Source organism: Melospiza melodia, chromosome 9 (assembly GCF_035770615.1).
Source record: "Melospiza melodia melodia isolate bMelMel2 chromosome 9, bMelMel2.pri, whole genome shotgun sequence".
NCBI classification, from domain to species: Eukaryota; Metazoa; Chordata; class Aves; order Passeriformes; family Passerellidae; genus Melospiza; species Melospiza melodia.
Genome location: NC_086202.1, coordinates 19,538,554 through 19,561,581, shown reverse-complemented (window position 1 = coordinate 19,561,581; position 23,028 = coordinate 19,538,554). Strand labels below are relative to the sequence as shown.

The window sequence follows — 23,028 nt, the reverse complement described above, 5'->3', positions numbered from 1 at the left end:
AGCAGCTTTTCCAGGTGCCTGTAGAGCTCAGGAGGGCCACCTCTGTTTTACAGCCTTCCCAACAGAAGCTGAGCAGGGCAAGTTGCCGCACCTGGCAGCTGCCCTGGGGACCACTGCTTGGAGCCAGAGAGCCTGGGGGGGAATTCTCCTGCCCTGGGCTGTGGGAGCCCAAAGGCACTGGCCCCGTCCAGCACAGTGGGGAAGCCTGAGCCAGAAGAGGCTCAACCTTCCTGCTGCACTGGGTGCATGCAGACAGGGAACACAGAGCGGACTTGTTTTCCTCTTCCTACTGTGTGTGTGGCCTTTTGTTGTTCTGAGAAGCCAGGTGTTTGATATTTAAGTGAGGAACATGAACTACTCTTCCAAACTTCAGCCCCTGTTCTAACTCGGACTGCCTTGTGCTGGTGCTTCTAAGGATGCTTACCTTTACCTGGGCTGCTGGCACTTGATTTCAGAATCTTCAGAATCAAGCAGGTTTGTGCTTTCAATAACCACACAAGCAGAAGCTTAAAGGGTTTGTGCCAACTTTTATTATCTTTTTTGGAAATGGGATTTGGGGAAGGGAAGGAGATGTGCAAGGAGGAGCTGATTGTTGCAGATGGGAATGTTTGGGATGTATGCTGGCAGCAGTGTGTCTGACCAAAATGACTGAAGCAGTAAAGCATGACAGCCAGGACACTGCCTCAGTGGATGTGCTTCCTTTACAGGGTTTTGGTTTTAAGGTCTACTTGGTAGATTATTTCACATCCAAAACAAGAAAGCATATTTTAATGTCTCTATATGTATTTGTGTATATATATATATATATATAAGATAGATATATATATATATATACACATATTTTATATTCTTACAACCCCCAGCTCCTGAAGGTTTCAAGTCTGAAGGGCCATGTGTATATATGCATTATAAAGAGATGATAATTGACTGAGACAAGGCTTTCTTACTGGCTGTATGATAAATAAATGGGCAAGATATCTTTCATTGAAATCTGGCACGTGTGCAGAGAATATGGTTTAGCCAAGCACCAACTGGCAACCCCCCTCAAGCTGTCCTGTCTCTGGCTATTTCCTGCAGGGGTGCTGTGAGGCTGCCTATGCTGTCCCAGGAATTTGTGGGGCTCACCCCTGTGGGGCTTGGAGGGGCAGATTGAAACGTACTTGGTTGTGCTTCCCATGAGTCAGGCACCCTGCATGTTGGGGCTCCTATTTCTCCATGGGGCTTCCAGTAGACTCTTTTGGTTTATTTTACCATGGAGGAGAAGGTTTGGTGGGCAAGAAGGGAAGGGGTTTTGAAGGGGAAAGACAGTCAAAATTCACCATACAATAGACAAATCTTCATAAAGGTTCGTCTGCCTGCTCGTTCTTTTTGCTCTCTCTCTTCCTGTCTCCCTCTTATGCTGTCATGTTCACTCTCACTCTGTGCAGGACGTACGCTGTTGTAGGGCTAAAGGTCTCCTTTTGTCAGGCTAAGGTCAAGTCCCTGGTTGGCAGCGGGCAGCCCTTCATACGGGCCTGTCCACGGCGTACTGGCAAGGGCTCAGGTTGGAGGCTGCCGTCTGCACCGCCGGGTAGGTGAAGTTGGCGTGCTGCTTGGCCTTCAGCCGCAGGCTGGCCAGGCTGGAGTTGCACGTGTCCCTGTACATGTAGGGGCTGGCTGTGGAGGCGTAAGGACAGGCACTGGAGGAGACAGCAGAGTTGAGGCTCGGGCTGTTCAGATTATTGATGTTTCCCAGGTTGTTGAGGCTTGGGGCCGGTACCCCGGTCACAGCAGTAGGGACCATGGATGAAGGCATGGTCATTGAGGTGATGGAGCTGGGTGGGGAGAACATGGGCTGGGAGGAGAGGGGACTGACGTTCATGGAGTTGAAGAATGGAAAGCTCTTGGCTGAGAGCGGACTGCTGGCAAGCCCCTTGGTGGCCCAGTTGTTGTAGGAATAGCTGGAATACATGTCATCGTAAGGCTGCATCAGTCCATTGAACTGGGCTCCGAAGCTGTTCTTGCACAATTCGGCCTGTTGGTTCCTCTCTCGTTTCCTCCACTTAGCTCTGCGGTTTTTGAACCAGACCTGCAAGAGAGAGAGAGGGAGGGCATGGGAACTGCTCTGGTTGGCCTTGAAAGGGGCCTTGCCCTGGTTTCTTTGCCCAGCAAGACAAGAGCTGTTGAAGAGCTGGCGATGCTCTTAAGGAGATGGGAGGCTGAGCATCAGGAAAGAGCTGCAGCAAGATGTCTGGGCTTCAGGGTCATCTCCCAGCAGGAATCACCAGGTGGTCCTCAGTCAACCAACAGAAACCCAAACAACTGCCATTTAACAGCACACAGAATGACCCACTTCAATCCACAAACAGATGCCCTTTATACAGAAAAAAGAGAGGAAAATACTTGCTGTATTTCCAAGTGACCACAGCTAGAAGGAGGGATTGGGGTTGTGTGACTTGGGAGCAAAGTATTTGAGGGATGTGGCTTGAAAACTGCTGAACAAAGGAAATAACTTATCTTCTTTTGACTTTGCCTCAGGACTGGCTTGGAGTGGGATGTTATAGGTCTGTCTTCTAAAAGGAAAATCTGTTCGTGTTAGAGGGGTTCAAACAATATAACTTCCTAGAGCATGGAAGCTGCTGGAAGGCTATTCATGATGCTGCTAACTCATATTTCTAGTAGCAGAGAGAAGCTCTCACTTCAGCTGGAGCCCTGTCACACCATGCCTGTGACTGCACATTGATTTGGGAACCCAAAAGAGTGCCCTCCAGCAAGGGTAAGGCTGGGGAGTGATGGTACTGCAAGGAAAGGGTCTGCTGGGTCGAGGTAGCCAGCTGGTGGGGCTCTGTGGGGCAGAGCCTGGGCTTTGAATCTACCTGTATAATTGCAAGGTGGCCCTGGATGGGGAAGGCACCACCAGCATAGGGTTTGTGTGTGGCAGGATGTGTCAGATCTCAAGGGCAGACCCTAGTGAGGTGTTTCCAAGACAGGGAAATTTTCCAGTGCTCCTATTTCCTTGCTTGGTTTGGGGACACCTTGGTCATGTATCACAGCAGGCTTCTTCCCCACAAGCTCAGGCCCAGGAAGGTGGAAGGGCTGCAGTCCTACCCGGACTCGTGCCTCTGTCAAGTTGGTCCAGACTGCAATCTCCTCCCTGGTGCTCATGTCTGGATAACGGTTTCTCTGGAAAGTGGCTTCCAGCTCCTGCAGCTGCTGGCTGGTGAAGTGCGTCCTCTGCCTCCGCTGCTTCTTCTTGAGCGAGCCGTCTTCAGGGTTGGAGTCGTCCGTCTGGTTCTGCTGGGACTTCTCAGTGTCTGTGCGAGAAACAGAAAGATGGGGAGATCCCTGAGTTAACTTGAGGGCTTGGATGCACTTGGGGAGCCTATCCTTGGGGCAACCAGTGCATGCTCAGTGAGGTCCCCTTCCACTGCAGCCACCAGGAGTGGTCCCATCTCCCTCCCTTGTCCTTGCAAGCAGGCATCCAGCCAGCACCAAAAGCAACGCCCCTCTCATGTAGCACAGCTTGCCTTTGTTTAACTGCCATAACAGATGTTAGCTTCCAAGTGACTGGATTTGGATTTTCCAAACTTCCAATATTTGGGTTTCATTTACAGTTCACATGGGAGATAGTGGCAGAACTTATCCAGATCAGAAGGTTCTTACTCTGCTTAAAGCTCTCTGCCTAAGGTGTCCTTTAGAAAAACTGAACAAAAATTGACACTTAGGACATAGCAAAAGATCCAGTCGTATCCCTCATGGACAAGGGATGGGAAAAGACAAATTGCAAATTGATAACAAGCTGAGGCTCTTCAATTAATTAAACCTGAGAAGCACAAATTTTCATTCCCCTTCTTGCTCCTTTACATTCTTACTTAGCTGCATTTGTTTTGATTTTTAAAAATAGGGAAAGACTTCTCTTAGACCTTACCATGAAGTATTCCAGCATCTCCCTCTCTTTCTGCCCCTGCCCTCCTTCTGATCCACAGATCCCTCTTCTGGAGGCAGTGTCTTTTGTTTCACTGCCCATTAAAGTCTCAAAACTCTCCAGTGTTCACACTGATATCTCACTGAAATGTACAGCTCAGCCTCCTTCTGGGCATCAAGTCCATGTCTGTGTGCTGAGCTTTTGGCTGCTGTGAGTAGAGGTGGGCAGCTGTTTCCTTGTGCCACAGCCCTTTTTGGGGGCTGTGCAAATGCAAGCAGGCAAAATGCAAATAGGGGCAGAATGCAAATACAAATATCTTCCCTTCAGTTGTCCTCCATAGAGTGCCCAACTGCTCAAATGTGGGACTTTCTTTTATTATGGAAGAAAGCTTTGGCTTGTGTTTAATTCTGCTGGGAATCAAGACAAGTCACCGTAGAGGAAAATTATTCAAATGAAAATAAATAATTTCTCATGTTCAACTCCTTCCTCTGATCTAGAATCTGGGTGAAGCATTTCCAAATGAAAATCAGGTCTTCAGCAAGGAGAGAAGTGTTCTTTTACAATGGGAAATAGTCCACTAAACTAAATAGAAATTTTTGCAAATAGTTCCCAAACCGTTCCACTTAGAAGAAGAACCTTTAAAAAAATCCTGGCATCACTCTGATAAAAATGAAATTTTTGTTTGGTCCAGTTCTCTGAGTAAAAGCTAGTTCAAAAGGCTTCAAAGTCCAGGAAAATCTCAGTGTGGAGATGTCTGGTACAGCCCCTTAATGAGTAGGGAGGTAAGGAGACAGCAGCCTGGAATACAGTTGAGTCAGGGAAAAAAGGGATTCCATCCATTTCAAATGGAAGTGCTCTGGAATAATAGGCTCTGTCTTTTTCATTTAGTTTTTAAAGGGCATGTGAGAGGCCTAAAGGAATCTGAGCCCCCACAGAGACTGCTGCAGGGCAGTGCTGTGCCAACAGTAGGTGCTTCAGCGGGCCCCAGACCTGGAAGATGCTCCTGTCTCAGGAACCCAGTGCCACTACCCTCTTCCTATGACAGTCTGTTAATTCAGAAATATTTTCTGGAAAGCTCTCCTAGTACTTGCCTTTCTTCAAAGGGAGCAATGATGGAATTGCAGAGAACATTTCCAGGAGAAGTGCTTGCTCTCCAGGGAGGAAACCCTGGGTGTGGTCAGTGGCTTGCTCCCCACCAGCCACCTCTGCTTCTGTAGCACATCTGATGCTATCCATCAGCAGGAATGTGAATGCAAGGACAGTGAGATGGCCATTGCTCACAGCAGCAGGTTATAAGTTGGTTCTTCTGAGCAGGAAGGTGCTATGTCCGGTTCTCGGCGTCAGGACCAGTTTGTGTTTCCATCCAGGGTGTACCTGTACAAGAACTTTCCCAGCACACTCTTGAAAATTGAAAAGTGGAATGAAAGAGCCTGGTTGCGGTCTTGTGGTACTCTTCTCACTCTTCTCATTTTCATGAGCATCTTTGTTTGTGGATCCCATATTCAGCAGAACTCTTGGAAGCATGCTCTTAATGTGGATTTTTATAGTGGTTCTTGCCAAGAAGATTAATCTGATTTCTCTAGCTCAGTGCTCTAAACCAGTATTGGATGCAGGAGATTCCTGCACTATTTATCTCCAAAGGAGATTGAACAGGGAGTGATGCCACCCATCTGAGCTAGTTATTAGGAATGGCTCAATACAGATGAACAGGCAACATTTGGTTTGTTTGTTCATCTGCTGAGCCTGGGTTAATTGGAGCCTGATGCATACAGGGGATGTGTTCTCACCAAAGTCCCTGACAAATATTCATTTCTGAAGGGATTGCTGTGAAGTAGGAGGCTGTGTCCTTATTGGGAACTCCTGCCCAGGACTGCCCTTCTTCACTCAGGAAGAAATTATACCAAGAGGGAAAGAAAATGGAATGAAGGTACCACTGCTTTATGGGCTACATCTGGGTGAAAGAGATCACAGTGTATCTTGTTTGGTATTTGTCTTCTCAACACCCTCTGGTATACCTACTTTCCATAAATCTTAAGTCTAAGGAGAAGTAGGAATCCCAACTCTGAGCCTTAAAAATCTCTGCAGTTCAACTTGGTGTTCTCTTTGTTTCCATACCTGCTAGCTGTGTTTTTTTCTGTCTGTCATCTCTTTTCTGCTTCTTCTATAAGCAGGGAATAAGTGTCCTCTGTAAAAGGTGCAGAGTTTTGACAGATTGCAGTGGGGACCCAAACTATGGCAATGCAGGGAAAGAAATGAGCCCAGAGAAAGGATGTGGGTGCCTTGAATCCATGCCAAGAAGCACAATATGGGGAGATGTGGGGCAGTTCTCTACCTCCCTCACTCTTCATCCTTGCTCTCCCCTGACCAGTGCTGCCTGATGAAACCCAACAGAAGGGGGTGTCACTAACCATGCCATACAACTGGAGGACACTTGAGATCCCTGAATGCTGAGCCTAGACAAGCAAGGTTTGTGTTCACTTCTTCAAGATCTCTTATTTGTGTGGATGAATGAAGCAGGGCCCAGGAAAAGTAGGGAGGCAGCTCTCTTGAGGGGAGTCAAGAAGTGTCAGAAGTGTAGCTCTGCCCCTGTTCCAGGCAGACCTTGGTAGGCAGCTCTATTCTGCCTGACACTGCTGATGCATGGCTGCCATAAGCCTCTACTGCAAAGTTACAAGCTGCACACAGGTAATGCTGGCAAGTCACCTCCCAGAACCATTTTATTTCTAGACTGCTTAAGACAGTGGGGAGTGATGTAGCCAGGCATCCAACACTTATTGTCACCCCAAAATAGGTCATGGAATATATCCTGTACATGTTCGCCCACTCGGTGAAACGACTGTGGCCATAGCTGGAATTATCTGCTCATGCCTAATGGAAAGAAAAGTCAGTGCCTAAATTGGCACTTCTACAGCATGCCAGGGTGGGCTCAATAGGGAAGGCCACTTGAATGGAGACACTGCCATGCATCCAAAGCAGCTGACGAGGAGCCACTGAGCTTGGGGATGTGCCCAACTAAGGTACATGTGCAGTGGGGAATTTGTCAGGCAGATTCTCTGACTCTAGTTATCCCAGTGTAACTCCCTTCATGATACTTTCTCTGGGGAATTTTAATCTGCATCATTATCCTTATTAGCTTTTGCATGCGGGTGAGCCTGGAGGCTTTACACGGAGAGCAGCGGGCTGTCCCCAGCCCTCACTCCCTCCTGCTGGCACTGGCAGAAACAGCTTTGCAACCTGACAGATCCAGAACAACAAGGGATGGAGTGGTAATCGGACAGATGTAAAATCCAGAGGAAACCACAGCATTTGGTAGCTGATTTCTGAACAGGTGTGTGTGGTGATGTTCCTTATTCAGAGCCTGATAAAGAATTCAGCAGGCTTGGGGTTGGTTCAGCCTTTGGGAATGGTCAGAGCCACCTCTGTAGGAGAGCAGCAAGGCATAGGTGAGGAGACTTTTTCAGTTAAAGCAGGAGCAAGACAGTGCTTCCTTTTCATCTTAATGCATGAACCTGGAAAGTTCAGCCTAAGGCTTACCTTTTCCATAGAAAGTTTAAACCCAAATAATTTAAACAGAGGTTAAAAAAAGAGAACAGTTTAAAATTAGGTGTAGACTTCTGCACCTTGGATCCTGTTTAGGCAAATACAATAAAATCTTGATTGGGCTGTAACCTGACTTGCCTGGCTCTGGTCTGCCATGGGCTGTGCCCTTGTGAGCAGCAGCCTCCTACAGCCAGGGCCACATGACCCCACCAATGGGATGATGTTCTCACCCTCCCAACAGCTGTCATTGCAATATGGACCCTTATGCCTTTCCCCTGCTTGTTGGCACATCCATGCTGCTATGGCATTTTTCTGGCTCCCAGTACAAAGGGAAACTGTCCCTCTGCAAGCCACTGGCCACCCAGATCCACGAGCAAGGTTGGGACAGGGTTTTTCTTGTATCTTGGGCCTTGCACTCACCGCTGTGGTCCTGCCCTTTGCAGCTGTGCTCATGTTGAGGAGTTCCAGAGTCCGAGAGAGACAAGGCTGGGCTGCGAGCCTCCGCGTCTGCCAGCAGGTTGAAATCCATGGGGCAGGGATGGGTGGGTGGAGAAGGAGGAATCTGAAAAACAGTAGTCACAGGGTGATCAGAGAGATCAATGTGTGTGTGACCTCTCCTCACTATCTCCAGCAGGGACTTGCCTTGAGGAAAGGTCTAGGAAAAGGAAAGGATCCCTGTGTGATCCTTGGACACCTTTGAGTTTCTTGGCTGGAAAATGGACATACTGGGCTTTCAGCTGAGCCTCCCTATCAATCAAAGATCATCTAGTGACACTTCTATTTGCAGCCTTCAGAGAAAGAGCCTCCAATTTATAGGTGACATTCAGACTGAAATAGCAACGCCGGGAGCATGCTGTGTAATGGAGATCTGAGGAAGTGGTTCTGGGCCAGCCAAGGGCTGTTAGCACCTTCCCCAGTCATCCCACCTCTCCCATCCTCCCTGCCCAGCTTCCCTCCTCTTTCTCCCTTGTTTCTCCACAAGCTGGCCAAGCCTAAGTAAAGCTGTTCAGAGAGCACTACATGCACACAGCCCAAATGAAAAGCATTCTTGTGCCTGGCACTGATAGGAAGGCACATCAGCCTGCCATTTCTACACATCAGAGCCATTTCTACAATCAGAGATCCAGACAGTGCAAGCGGACTCCTTTGAGGTACATTCTGAAACCTGAATTAACATGGCAATCACATTTCACATGCTTAGGTGCCTGGGAATGAGTGGTCCTGGCCATAGCAGGAGCTTGCTTCCAGCCCAAGATCATCCTGACTGGAGGCTCCCCATGTCCCCTCAAGAGACTGGCCTGTGCTGGTGAGCCATCTTCCCTGGCTGAAAGCATCCCAAATGGGAAGCTGTCAGTGCTGCTCCCTACAACTGCAGGAACCACTGTGACTCTTCTTCCACCTCTTTCCACACCTCTCTGTCCCAAGATCAATCCTTTTCATCATTCACTTCCTTATGGACCCTGCACCCTCCACCTGTATTTCCTAAAGGAGCTCAGCTGAGGGCACCACTTATTCTGGACCACACTGGATGCTCATGAAGAGGCAGGCATGAGGCAGTAAGTGTTCCAAGTCTGGCTACCTCTCCTTGGAAAGGTGAGCTGGCCCTCTGTTAGCCCCTAACTGAAACAGCATGTTTCACTGCCACCAGTGCACAGTTTATGAAGGTTGGATCGATTTGAGGGGACCACAGCAGTTTCTGAAACTTTAGCCACTCCCAGCTGATACCTCACCTTCTCAGCTAGGGATCCTTTTTCTCTAGGACACATCAACTGATACATTGTTCCAGGATCTGGGACCGCTGGGTTTAGGGAAGTTTGGACCAGGGGTTTGGAACTTTCAAACTTTAGGTGGAGATCAGTTATAAAGGGTTCCTGGGTGGTGAAGGATTGCCCAGCCCCTCAAATCCATGTGTGTCAGGGAGGGAACGTGCTGAAGACAGTCTGGACTGTGTTAGTTTTTAGACATGTAAACAAGAGATTAATCACATAGCTGTTGCACCTCATTTGGACGTGGATGACAGTGACTAAGAATGTATTTTCAGAGCTGTCTAAAGCCTCCTTTAGTCAATTTGCACAAGGCTGCTGCCAGGGCCCAGGGCTGATCCCCATATCTACAGTGTGCTTTCCAGGCTGCAGTGAGAGAGAAAGGAGCCATTTCTAATGGTTATCTGGCTGGCTTCTGCAGTAGATCTCGTTCACAAAACCCCTGCAGTTTTCCTTGCTCTTCACTTGGCTTGACCTCCGTTCACTGCCTGAGAGGTCCGCCGCCTCTCCCAGGTACTGCTGGGACAGTCTCAACACCAACCTCAGTCAGTGCTCTCTGGAAGCAGCACATAACAAACCAGGACCTGGTTCTGCTTTCCCAGGCCTTTGGCTTGCTCTGGGCTTCTCGTCTCCTGTGGGAGAGAAGTGGCAGGACTCTGCCTTTGCCATGAGGCTGGTTTCCATTTCCACTTCGTGGCAAGCCTGACCTTTGATGTCTGCTGGCTGTGTTAAGCTCCTGCCAGCAGCAAGGCACAGCCCTGTTGCATTCTGCAGTGTGTACATACATGAAGTGATGTGACAGGGGCTGTGTTTTCTTTAATACCTTTGCATGGAGTAAGGCAGTCCATCTGCTGCTGATATTGCCATGGCTTTTAGCATTACTCTCAGAATTATGCAGAAACGCGCAGTGAATTAATTCCACGGATTAAGTCTTGATTAAGATGTGTGTCACTTTGCTGTCTCAGAATTTATTAAGAGCCCTTCTTGAGTCTGCAGCAGATGGAATTTCTGCCCAATGTTTGTAGATGATAATTTCCCCTCTTCTACAGCCATTTGCATATGATTGCATCTGTCAAGCACAATTTCCTCTCTTCTAGAGCTTGACACTGTACTGGACGATTTAAGGAGGAATTCAGATCCTTGCCTTGCTGTAACTCAAGGACAGTGTCCTCCTGTGCAGGGTCCTGTTTGCTCTTTTTTCCACATCTTGCATTGCTTTCATCTGTACAAACTAGAATGAAGACAGGAAAACCAGGGAGGAGTATCTTACAGAGACAAGGTTCCACAGGTTTAAGTGACAGCACAAGGCACAAGGCTCAGGAGAACCTAGTCCTGGTATTGAAAATTTATGCCCCATCCTGGGCTGCGCCAATGCAGTGGTTGCAAAGTTCATCCAAGATGCTGGACAAAACATAGCATGCTTAGCCTGCCTCTGAGATACAGTGGGCACTTAGATTGAAACTGGTTATGAAGGGTGGCCAGTACTGGGACTTGTGGCTGAGCACAAGTTTGCTTTGTGAACTGAATTTAAAAGCAGGAGGATTTCAGAGAGAAGATGATGTATGTATATATGTAATTGCACAAACTACTGCATGTGCCATATGTGGTAACATCAAGGAATGCCTTCTCAATTTGCTCTGAGCAGGTCATGGAGAAGCAAAAGCAAGAGGGGAGAGGGATCTACTCAGCATGATTATAAAGGCAGGAAAAGTCTGCAATGGTGACAGCACGTGAGCTCTGTACCAATGTATTTACCCAAAAGCAACCCCATGCTACTGACACAAAAGGCTGTAAGGTATTCTTCTAGATTATACAGACCTTTTGGATTTAAAAAAAGATGCTTTCATCCACATTGGGTAGATCTTGCTGTAGGCAGAGATATTAAAAAAGTCAACGATAAACCTTCATGGCATTTCTACTAAGTTGTTTGCCCAGTCTCAAGGAACCAATGAAATTGGCAACTCAAAAGTATTTTTAAATAAAATCAAATTTACCATCTTCATCTGACTCTTCATCTCACTTTCTTTTAACATAAAAGAACAGTTTCTTTAGGGACAGCTCTGTACTAGCAATATGCAGCCAGGCTTCTCAGAGGCTTCAGTTTTGTGAAACTAGTCATGACTCCCAGTCTGCTCCAGCACCTGTAACTCCTTCCATTGATGTGTTATTGCCCCTGAGATAAAGGTTCCCCAACCTGTAACAAACACATCTCTTCTTCCAGTCACTGCCCATGTGAACATGCTGTGGCCACCTGTACAAGACCCTCCAGCCAGACAGGGAATTGCCATCCCTTCTCCATGGGTGTGGTGGAGGGCAGGGGAAGAGCAATCCTGGCTCTGGGCCTTTTCTCTTTTCAAATGTACCCCCTTTCTATTTCTGTGTCAGCTCCCAACTACTCAAGCCAGGGACATTTAGGCAGTAGAAGGAGGACACTCCTTCATGAGGAGGGCAACCTTGTTTACCTGAAAACAGGAACAAGGATTGTTCCTGTGAGCCATCTCCTGGTTCTCTGTAACACACTGCTCCATCACCTGGGAGCAAAGAGGATTTTGCTTGGGGGTCTTTTTCTTTGAAGGGCTGGGAAGGAAACATAGAGGCTGACTTCAAGCAAAGTAAGGCTAATTATAGGAGTGGCTTTTGTGATGTGGGTCTTGCCCATTGAGAGCTGCCAGAGACTGACTAGAGTGTGCTACTCAACTCTCTGCACTGCCTGCAGGCTTCCTGCTGGACCTGCTTTTGGCAAGTTGATCTGGAGGTGAAAAGCTGTCTCTGGCATTGTTTTGATGTTATTTGACATCCCATGGGCATGCAGGGATGCTTCAGCAAGGGCTGATGCTTCAGGTTGCAAGATAGCAGCACAATGACCACTGATGACCCAAGGATAGGAGGGAAGCCCTAATCTGGCCCCTCTCAAGCAGATCCGCACAGCCCTGTGGATCTGTGAGTTTCCTGCCTCCAGCCAGGGCCAGAGTAGCTGAATCTTCTGCTTGGAATTGCTGATGTCCACAAAGAGTTCAGGGTTGCCCCTCAGGCTGAAAGGTGCTCTGCAATCATTTGGGGGGAAGTGTCCTTTCATTCTTGCATCCCCTGAGGTGAAGATAGGATGTTATACTAGATTCTTAGGGTCAGAGCTGTCTCTTCCTGCTCCATCAATCGCAGAAGTCAAACTACTGCTGATTGCTTCACTCCTCCCATGCTCATGTTCCCTCTGTGCTGGCTTACTTTTACGAGAGATAAACATTTGGGCTTCTATTTAAATGTACATTTTCAGAAAGATGATCTGCCTCTGTACTTTGGTCCCTGTGAGGGGCTGAGACAAGGTGGAACATGCCCTGCCTCTCCCTCTACTCATTGTCAAAGAGGAAGTGATTGAGAGCGTGCCTGTTCTCTCGAGGAAGAGCATTTTGTTCTCTGCATACATGTGTTTGTTCAGGCAATGGTGCTATCAGAGTGCCTGTGGGCTGCAATTAGAAGTACCACATGAGCACAGCACATGAATCGTGCAGCAACCAAGAGTCAGATTCTCTTTGCTGACCAACACAAGCGCTGCCTGTGAGGGGCTTTCCCCACTGCTAGAAAGCAAGAAGGATGGGGTGCAAAATGAGTTAATATTTGTTTCCTTGAGACTATAGAAATATAACTATGGGGAGACCAAGGTCACCCACTGCTAAACACCTCAGTGTAGCTTTAAATCTCTAATCTTAATGGAATTGCAGCAGGAACCAAGAGCAACCATTAATCACTGGAAGATAAACAGCAGCAGCCAACTGGTGACCCGGAGCGCAGGGCCATTATGGGACAGGAGAGCAAGCTGCCTGCCTCCAAAAACATCAGGCTGTGCACAGCCTCAGGCTGCCTGAGCAGGGGTTTCGGGTGCACACTCACAAGTGGATCATTGACCTCCAGCAAGGGCTGAGTCACAGGTTATAATAAACTTTATTTCTCGTTTTAGTCCCTACAGCTGGGCACTAACCCCTGAGCTCCTGAGGGGTGGCTTGGCAGTGGTGTGTGCTGCTTTGAAGAACACGGTGTAGGGGTTTTATTCCTCTCATCAGTAGGAATTGCCAAAGCTCCCTGAGACACTTAGTGGCTTTGTTGTCAGAGCAAGTTGTCTGGCACTGCCCCACACACGGATTGGGCCACAGAGCACTGAGAGGTGTGCATGGTGCCATGGAACTGCAGTAGCCCAGGCTCTTGCTGCCAGGCTTCCTGGCCACAACTGGCAGCAAGGACCTGAGAGCTGGCAGCCCTCTGATGAGGGGGTCCAGGTTATTTCTCTTTTTGTGCGGGGCTCTAAGGAGAAGTTCCCAATAATGTGATGTGGGGAGAGAGTGAGGAGGTAAGGTGCTGCCACTGACTTGTCTTATGATGTAGGTAAAACTATTTGACTGTTCTGGGGTTGTATCCTTCAACTCAGAAATCACAAAAATGAGCATATCTGAGCTGGTGGAGGTAATGAAGCAAAATTCTTTTAAATGCTTTCAGTTCCTCAGATAAGAGGTGCTAGGAAAATGCCCAACCATGCTGGACCCTGCCTAATGCATTTCCTGGGGGCTGGAGGCAGCCTGCAAGATGGGATCAGACAACTTGCTTCCCTCACATTGACATGAACCTCCAGCTGCAGCGGAGGATGATGGCTGAAAACCTCTGCTCTGGGTGGCAGAGGGTTAATAAACTGCCTGTATTCCAGAGGATTATCACAATGGAAATGTCCCAAGGATTGACAGCTCCATACCCATGTCCACAGCAAAAAAAGCCCACAATGGAATGTGTCCTGTTCGCTTATTTGATGGGCTGCACTGTGCCCCTGTGCTGTGGAAGCGCCCTGATGTCACCATGCCCCACACACAGTGCATCGTTCCCCACAACAGGTGTGTCTGCAATCCCCCAGACTGCTGCAGGCCCTGCCAAGCTGAAGCATTGGCTTCTGCACAGGCAGGGTAATGTGCTTGGGCTTGGCTCAAAGCAAGTTCTTTACAATAGTAAAGAAAGGTAAAGTAAAGATCTAAAATCTTTAGACCTCAGTGCTACCCTTAGCATACCTGGATGGTTTCTGAAATGGCACACAAAATTTGGAAACAAATTGCTAATCTTAGCACAAAAGAAAAGCTCTGCCAGACTTTCTGCAAAGTTGGGGGTTTTTTCCCTCTAAACTAAACATTCATAGTTCTTGCATTCTTGTGAGCATTGTGCTTCAGGTCTCACTGTGTCCAGCCCAGTTTCCAGTGTCCCTTGGACACTATGCCTCAGTGGGGTGTTTGGCACCTTGGATCTATCAACCAGGACTGGGATTTTCATTCTGACAGACTGTGCAGTTATATTAATAAGGCTACGCTTTGTTATGGCTTACTTTGTTTGTTAGGCATCTGGAACAAAATAAATCAGCAAAAACTCAGTTTTGCCCAAACAACTTTCAATGGCAAAAAGTTGCTGGCATGGTGTGGATCCATCATGCAGGAGTGCTAGGACTGAGAGCATGGTATGCAGTTATAGGAGGAGAAAAGTCCTTTAGGGAAGTTAATCTCTTTGTTTTGGGGAAGAGAGAAAAAAGGCTGATTTCAGTAGGAAATTCTGCCTGGGAAAATCTTGCAACTGAAATAAAGGATCTGCTAAAGTGGAGTGCCGGCACTGGCCTGGCTGGAACATACTGACTCTGTTCATCTCCACCTGCCCTTGCCCATTCCTGCAGCCCTGTCAAGCTGGCTGCAAAGCAACTCGTGCCACTACTGAGGGATCTGCCTGCATCTGCATGAGAGAAACAGCTGCACAGGCACAGTGTACAAGGGATTGGGATCTGCTCTTGTGGAGCCAGGAGCAAGAGGAGACAGTTGCAAGCCAGGATCCCGGGCAGGAACGAGAGGTGCAGGCAGCCTGTCTGCAGCTCAGCCGAACACACGCTGCTCATGCAGCAGCAAAGGCCACCAGGGCCTGGCATCAGCAGATTGGTATGTGTTGCTGTATTTAGTTGGGCAATTGTATAAATTTGACTAATTATTCTGGCAGTCAAAGGAAACTGGCCTGATTCCTACGGGGGCTGTGCTTGCAGAAGCGGGGCTGGGTCATTTCTGTATCTCTGTGGCTGTAAAGCTGGCTCATTTTAGAGAGGCCCAGATAGCTCTGTGGCTCCAGCTGCTGTTAGGAGATTTGTATGCAGATGAAAGGCTAAATCTGATGTTATCGAAGATGTAAATGATTCTCACAATTAGTAAACACGCTCAAGAAAGTTCATCATCAAGTGGGTAATGAGGGGGTTGAAGGTTGGGATGGATGCCCTGCCACCAGCGTGTCACACCACTATGGCTGTCTGACCTCCATGCACTGTAGGGCTGCCAGTGTCTGCCATCCATCACCACTTCTGGAAGTCCTTTCTGGAGAACTTCAACTTGATCATAAACATTTGTTCTATGACAGAACTCAGCAAAACCAGCAGCTAGAAAGAAGCTTTTTTGGGAGGAGGGGTGGTACTAGATCGTTGTTTTAAAATGACCTGTCAGAGCTCAGCAGGTTGCAGAGCTGCAAAGGGAAAAGGGGTAACTGCCAGAAATTCTGTGATGGCCCCACCAACCACCATGGCCAATGAGCAGCTCTGTTGGTTAAGGAAACAAGAGGCCAGAAATTGCTGGCTTGCTCCAAGGGATGTGTTGTCTTGGTGCAAACCGGCAGTGCTGGAGGGAGTCAATGTCTGCTGCGCTTGGCTGTAAAGTTTCCTGATGATTTTTCTTTTTTTTACCCCCAAGTAATTTGTATTTAAATTTTGTTTAAAGCTCTCTGGCAAGAAGAGCCCTGTAGAATGAAGAATGCCGTGAATAAAACAAGTGGATGATCTCAGCTCACAGTACCCCTCCCCTCTTCCTTGCGATACTGCAGCTGGTAGGGCTGGGGCAGGAGAAGGGTGCTCCGGGAGGGATGCTGGAGCTTGCTCCCTCTCCACACTCCATCTTTATGGACCTTGCAACATGCGCTGAAGGTCAGCCTGTTTACCCAGACACTGTTTGAAGGGGCCGAGGGAGGCAGTTAGCAAACACTGCCGGGGCCGATCCCGCAGTGCCTCGCACCGTGCCGGCGGGATCGGGCCCGCGGTCCGCCCGGCTTCCCTGCGTGCGCCGGCCGCGAACGCGGCTCGGGGCCGAGGAGAAGGAAGGGCGGGCGCGTGAACAGGGAGGGCTAGCAGCCCTTCTCCCGGAGCCTCTCGCCCAGAGACCCCACTCGAGGCCGTGGCAAAATGTCTCACGTCCCTAAATCCAGGGCACAATAGTCGCTGCTAAAGCAAAACCAAGAGGTTTCACTTTGGGAATCCTGAAATGTGGGAGTGCGCTGCCTAAGGACTGTATACGAAGTCTGCTTCTTTTTTTTTTTTTTTTCCCTCCACCCCTACTCCTCCTTCCACACCCCCCCCCCCTTTCCCCCGCCAAATCCTCAGTTTTTCCATCTGCTCGAGGCCGCATCCCATGCGGAGCCCTGGGAGGTAGGCAGTTTGGGTGGGTAGGAGAGGAAGCTGCAGAGCCCGAATTACTCAGCCAGTCTGGCCCTCGGGCGATCCCATCAAAGCGGCTCGGAGAGAAAGGGATGGGGCAGAAGGATGTGAGCCATCTCACAACGCTGCTGCCGGTCACACCACGTCCCGTCCACGGACGAGCCTGCTCCGGGAACGGGGCTGTACAGCCAAAAATGCCCATGCCTGCCCAGACCCTGTCACCCTGAGGGCAACCTCTGCTGTAGCTCCAGGGCCAGGGAACAGCTTTCCAGCTTTTTTCCCACCCTGGCCTGCGACTCGGGCATATCTGAGTTCAGGCTGTTAAAACCCACCCAACGCAAAGTAAGTTGTGAAACCCTTTTAAATGGGATAAGAAAGTCCATATTTTTCATCGCTTGGGTATTTTTTTCTGCTTGGGTATGGATTCATACAGAGGCTGAGCTTTATGGCTCAATTAATTTACCTTAACGATTTATTTTTTTTAAATTATCCTAGTACATCCAGTCCTCTAAAAAGCCCTATTTATTTTATTTTGGAAGAAAACCTCCATGCATTTATTTTTTAAAACAACAGCCTTGAAATAAATGCAAACAAAAAAAAAACCCCAAACCCAACTCACAGAACTGGAAGTTGGGATATTGTGGCACCAAAAATACAACTGATGGAACAAATAGGGAATTTCATGTGGTTTTCATTGTCAAGTCTAAGCTCAGAAACAAACAGGAAATAAAAATGGCTAAAACAAAAGAGATTTCTTTTAAACTGGGTTCAAATCTAAGTGGGGAGCTGCTTTATGTGGGAGCGATTCTATGTTTATTTGCTTTTCAAAAAAAGGAGTAAATAAAAACGTCCACACACAGACAGGTCAACTTGATTTACCGTTAAATCCTCATGTTTCACAATGGTCATTTATAATCAGCTTTTTAAAAAGAAAATTAGAGTCATATAAATGGCAGCATTGCAAAGGAGAGAAAAGGCAATGGGGGGGGGTGGGAAGGCTGTTTCTGTTTTAAATAGGGGAAGACAGAATGGAAAGAGAGAGGTGGAAGTAACTGCAAACTTCTAGTCATTTGTTTCATTCCATCTTTGTCCTTTTTCAGTTTTTGCAGAGAGCTCGGCAGGTGCTGAGCATTCCAGCCTGTACCACACCACTGAAGCTCCCCAAGTAGCAATTTAATGTAGGTATTTGAAAAGAATAGCCTATAGGATCAGTGCTGTGTGATTCAGAGTGGCATATGTGCTATATCCTCCCAACAGAAGTATTTCTTAGGCTCTCAGATTTGGGATTGTGAACTTGTTTGATAGGGGTTTATAAACAGGTGTCTTGATCACAGTGATCTGTGATCTCTGATGGTGATTTTTAGGGGTTAATTTAGTGCATGCAGGACCCAGCTCCTCCAAGGTGGGGATCTGCTAAGATGCCTGGTAACTGCAGCCCCATTAATGCATCTCAGAAGATTTTGAATAGTTGAAAAATCAGAGGGACAAAATTAATATCAGTTTCTGCAAATCCAGCTCAGGTTTCCCTTCTCTTTTGCACTATTCAAAAGGCTGTAAATGTTTATTTTCTGGTGGAGCTGTGGTTTAGGAGATAGCAAAGAGCATCAGATTGAGGGTCAAGGGACAGAGGCTGTATTTCTGACTCAGATCAGGAAATTCTGCCAGAGCTCTCCTCTGCTCAACAGGGATATTTCCCTTCATGCTAAAGCATCCAGAGACCTACATATAGAAAAGCTAGGAGTCTCCTGAGGAGAGAGATCATAAGGTTCAGCCCTTCAGAAATGAGTGTTCCAAAGATGAACCTACACCCTGCAAATCAGTGGAAAATTTCCTGTTTAGGGGTAGAGGATTGTCTCTCTTCCTGAATCTGCTTGGTAATACTCTGACACTGAAGGAAAGAACAGAGAGGGACTTCCCTTGCTCACTCCCCACCTCTTTTTAAAGCCTAGTAACAGAAACGTTTCTTAGCTTCTGCCCAGCTAGATCTCCTAGGTCTTTCCTGAAAAAAAATTTCTAATATTTAAATATTTTTGCTGAAACTCAACAGATCTATTGCTAACCATCCCACAGGAATTGCTCTGGCTAGGCTGTCATGCCTGTCCTCTTCTGGGGTCAGAGGGAAATGAGGATTCAAGCACATCCTTTCCCATAGAAGTGACCCCCCCTCTTTACTGAGTCTGGCCCGGTCCCTTGTGCTGCCAAGCTTCCAGAATCAGCCTGTGGACTCCCTTAAATGCCCCAAGGAAGCCCAGAGCTAATAACCAGCTTCATTCAATTCCCAGTCACATTATTATCCAATCTGCCAGAGGCATTAATATTCAGAGGTGAGGCGGGAGGAGGGCAGGGGTGCTGGTGAGGGGGAGCAGCACACAAAGAAGAGGAAGGGAAGTGTGGCGGACTGGCCTCAGAAATATTCCTTCTCCAGGGGTCCGAAAGCCCAGCCTATTTCAGCCGGGAGTTGACAATAGAGGGCTTTTCCAACAGCCTCAGCACGAACTTTAATACCAGCTGGTAGAGACTGTTCCCCAGCCAACAGCAAATGCCCAGCCTTGGCACAGCCTAACACCCACCAGCCCCAGTGGCCCCACAGCAAGAGGGGGAGCTTTGCCCCCTCTGCCATCAGGCCCTAAGTAAATAGCAATCTCCCATTTTTAAACAGCCAGATAAATAGCTGAGCCTGCTCAGAGACACCACAGCCTCCTGCTTCTGACCCTCCTCCCTCCATGGCACCACAGTCTCATCCCATTGCCTTCCTGATGCAAAGCACACAGCTTGAAACCAGCAGTTCTCTCCATCTGGGACTTTGTTCCCAGATCCAGGTACCTCCCCTGTCCCCAAGGCCAGGGCACATGTGCCAGGTCACGAGACAGACCTCATGTCCCCTGCTCATCTCATCTTCCTTTTGGAGCGGTCTCCTAGATCATGTTTCTGGCTTTTTCTTTTTGGCAGTCTCCAAAGTCAGCCTCACCTCTCAATCTCAAGGTTTTGGGTAGCATCTGACAGAGAGAAGATACAAGGAGTTTCTTTGCCAGCTCTCCATAGGGAACATTAACCAATACTTTTGCAATCCAGTCACAATTTGCCTATCTAATAATTGTCTGAATTAAGCCCTTATAGAAACATAATAGATATTAATTGAGGCTTGCAACAGTTTCTCTGACAAAGATTAATATTGGTTTTTAAACCAGTGCCTTGGACAGGAATATAGGTTGGCTTACATGGGCAGAATCTGGGCTGCAGGTCAGGCAAATCCAGGAACTACAATAACAGCAGGAAAACCACCGCCCTTGCCCAGACCCCTCTCCAGGCTGGTATGGAAAGACATCTCTCTGTGAGGTTCCTTATGAGGAGTACTGGGCATGGTGTGACAATTTGCTAATGAAAAATAATAATTTTAAGAAATTAAAATAAAACTCTGCTCTTCTTCAGCAGACATTTGTGAAAACTGAAAGCAGCTACCATGACTGGACATTCCCTCCAGAGCCAGAAGGCAGCCTTTTGTCCCTCACAGCGAGGCACCATCAAAGCCTGCACAAACACCTATCCACTTCAGCTCATCGGCAGGCTGAGGGGCTTGGACGTGGTGTAGGGAGCCAGGGAGACACTGATCCCCTCACTGAAAAGGTGCTCCTGTCCATGTCTTTGGAAGATGGGACAGGAACAGAGGTGAGACTCTGAAAGACACCTTCCTGAGCAGTTGCTTCTAGCATCTCCCGAAATTGCAGATGGGAGAGAGCCATTTCATCCCTAGCATCCTGTCTTCCAGGCCACGGGCCATGTGTGGAAGACCCACAAGTTTGTCTGGGGGACGCCAAATTTCTCTCTTTGCTTTCAGCACGGGGCTCCACTCAGAGAGTGGACGGGTCGTGCTCCCATGAGTTGGAAGTCTGCTTCCCTCCCAGGTGAAAGAACGAGAAGGACACGAGGGATAAGTTTTGATTTCTGCACTGCCAGCTCGAAGCATCAGAGGGGTGCGGCGGCCGGGGGCTCACCTCCGGGCTCTGCGGGGCACCGGCGTCCTGAGGCAGCGTTCCTCTGCGGCTCCGTGCGGAGCCGAGCTCTGCACCCGGTAACCCGGCGGGCCGGGCGGGGAAGGGGTGCGGAGCCCGGCAGCTCCGGCCATGGGACTGCTGCCCCGAGCTGCCTAACCCCAGCGGGGAGGGGAGGGGTGGGGGCTGCGGCAACCCCCGCCAGCGCCTCTGCAGGGCCCTGGCTCTGCCGGGGGTGGAATCCAGTCCCCTCCCCGCCCGTCCCCTCAGCTGTCCAGCCGCGGGGGCGCCGGGTGAACGGCCGACAGGTGTGCCCTGCTCGGCGGCACCGGGCCCGCCGCCCCCCTCCCTGAGCCCGCTCCAGCAGCTGCGGCGAAGCGCCGGCATCGGCCCCCGCCTCGGTCGCCCTCCCCCGCCGGAGCCGCAGCCAGCCGGGACGCAGCCGTTCTTTACTCCCGCTCCGAGGAGGAGGTCGGGGGAAAGGACAAGGGGGTGCCGCACTGGCGGGCTGGCTCTTCCCCCGGAGCCGCACTCGTTGAGCGCGGAATAGACGGGGCAGCGGGCAGTACCGGGCTCCGCCGGGAGCCCGCTGCAATTGGCCGGCCTTCCCGGGCGCTCAACGGGACGGAGGGACGCCGCTCTGCACCGTGCCCCCGGCGCCGGGGAAGCGGGAAAGCCCGTGCAAGCGCCCGGAGGCCCGACAGCCGCTTCTGCCCGCAGCGCCCCAGCGCCGGCCAGCCGCGCTCCGGCAGGGAGGCTCGATGCTCCCGGCAGAGTCGCCGCGGGGTCGGCTCTCCCTCCCCGCAACCCGACCAGGTCTATTATTCCCGGTCGGGTCCCTGGAATCCCCTCCGCCGGCGCGCCGCAGCCAGCGGCGTCCCGGGGCGGATTCGCTCCGTCCGCCGGGGCCGGCTCGCTTCTCCCCGGCGCTGCAGGGAGGTCGGCTCTGCTGTAAACAGGAGCCAGCCCTTACATAAATATCATTTATCCAGCTGTCCAAAAGCCGTCGGGCTGCCTTCCTTTTCCCCGGCGACATCTCCCCGCCTCTGCTCCCTGCGCCTTTCTGCCCCGGACCCTGCAGACAGCTGAGTCGCAGCCCGCAACGCCGTTATTTACAGCGAATCCCGGCTAATTTAAACAGCCCCCTGCCCCGCTCGTCCCAGTGGAAAATGACTAAGTTTAGCAACGGCGAGAGACTACAGCAGCGCTTGTCGGAGAGGGGCCCGCGTCGGCCCCGAGGGGACGGTCGGGGCTGCGGCACCCCCGAGTAGGGGGTCGCCGGGCCCTACAAGGGCAGAGCAGGGGAAGCACCGCGCCCCGCTGCCAGGCGGGCAGCGCTCCCGGCAGCGATAGGGGACAATTCGGCCGCGCACAGCCCCGGGACCTCTTCTGGACGGCAGGGCAGGGCTCTACCAGCCCGCTCTCACCTGGTTGCCGTCCCTTGACCCATTGGAGGCGACGGGAAGCCGATCTCGCGCTGAACTGGCGCTGACCCCACGCTGCCGAGCACAGCACACCTAGACACCCCGCCGGGGATGCTCTTACCCTGTGCCAGCATCGGAAAGGCTACGGCCGGCCGGGCTAGGAGGAAGGGGCTCAGAGTGAAAGAAGTGGAGAAGGTCGCCCGGAAGGCCGGGGACGGAAAGGCACTTACAGTGGCTCCAGATGCGGGTTCGGCTGAGCGGACTTAATCCTGCGAGAGGAGCGAAGCTGACCGCCGCCCCGCGCCCCGGGCTGCTCTGCCGCTGTCAGAAAGTAAATCCCCCCGGCTCCCCAGCCACTCTGCGCGTCGCTGCCGGCCCGCGGCTCACGGGGAGGGCGGAGGCGGAGGGCGCCGGCCGACTGCCTCCCATTCACCCTGGCCATTCACTTTATGGCGGGCGGCCGGCGCCCCCCGCCAGCTGCACCGGGCGCCCCGCTCCCGCCCGCCCCATTCCAGCTGCGCGCCCGCCGCCGCCCGCCCCGTCCAGCGCCGTCCGCCCCAGCACCGCCCCCCGCCCGCACCGCCCAATCGTATCGCGGCTCATTTACATACGGCGGCAGTCCTGCTCCTCGATTGGATGAGGAGGGCGGCAGGCCGCGCCGTCCCCCGCTGGCCCCGCCCCGTCCCGCGCGCCGCGCAGGGTGCGGAGCCACGTCCCGGGAGCGGAGCTCCGCGCTCCGGCAGCCCCGGTGCGTGGGGACACCGTGCTCCTGAGCGTGCACACCGATACACTGCTCTTGTCATCCCGCAAAGCCAGCCCCGGTGCATGGACACCGATACACTGCCCTTGTCACGGCGCAAAGCCAGCCCCGGTGCGTGGGGACACCGTGCTCCTGGGCGTGCAGACCGATACACTGCCCTTGTCACGGCGCAAA

At 50.6% G+C, this 23,028-nt stretch overlaps 1 protein-coding gene across 1 annotated transcript; it reads right to left on the bottom strand.

Annotated features, from left to right (window-relative positions):
- Positions 1–507: 507 nt before the first annotated feature.
- PITX3 (paired like homeodomain 3) lies at positions 508–22,492 on the bottom strand. Its single transcript, XM_063163663.1, has 4 exons — positions 22,325–22,492; positions 7,865–8,006; positions 3,088–3,293; positions 508–2,068 (listed from the first exon to the last, which is right to left on the bottom strand). Exons 2-4 carry the CDS (start codon positions 7,971–7,973, stop codon positions 1,505–1,507), a joined length of 879 nt encoding a protein of 292 aa, XP_063019733.1. The 5' UTR covers positions 7,974–8,006; positions 22,325–22,492; the 3' UTR covers positions 508–1,504.
- Positions 22,493–23,028: the final 536 nt, after the last annotated feature.

Coding starts and splice junctions, on each gene's coding strand:
- PITX3 (XM_063163663.1), bottom strand. CDS start 7,973: ATGGATTTCAACCTGCTGGCAGACGCGGAGGCTCGCAGCCCAGCCTTG. Junction 3,294..7,864: donor CAAAGGGCAGGACCACAGCG/GTGAGTGCAAGG, acceptor TTTCTCGCACAG/ACACTGAGAAGTCCCAGCAG. Junction 2,069..3,087: donor TGACAGAGGCACGAGTCCGG/GTAGGACTGCAG, acceptor TCTCTCTTGCAG/GTCTGGTTCAAAAACCGCAG.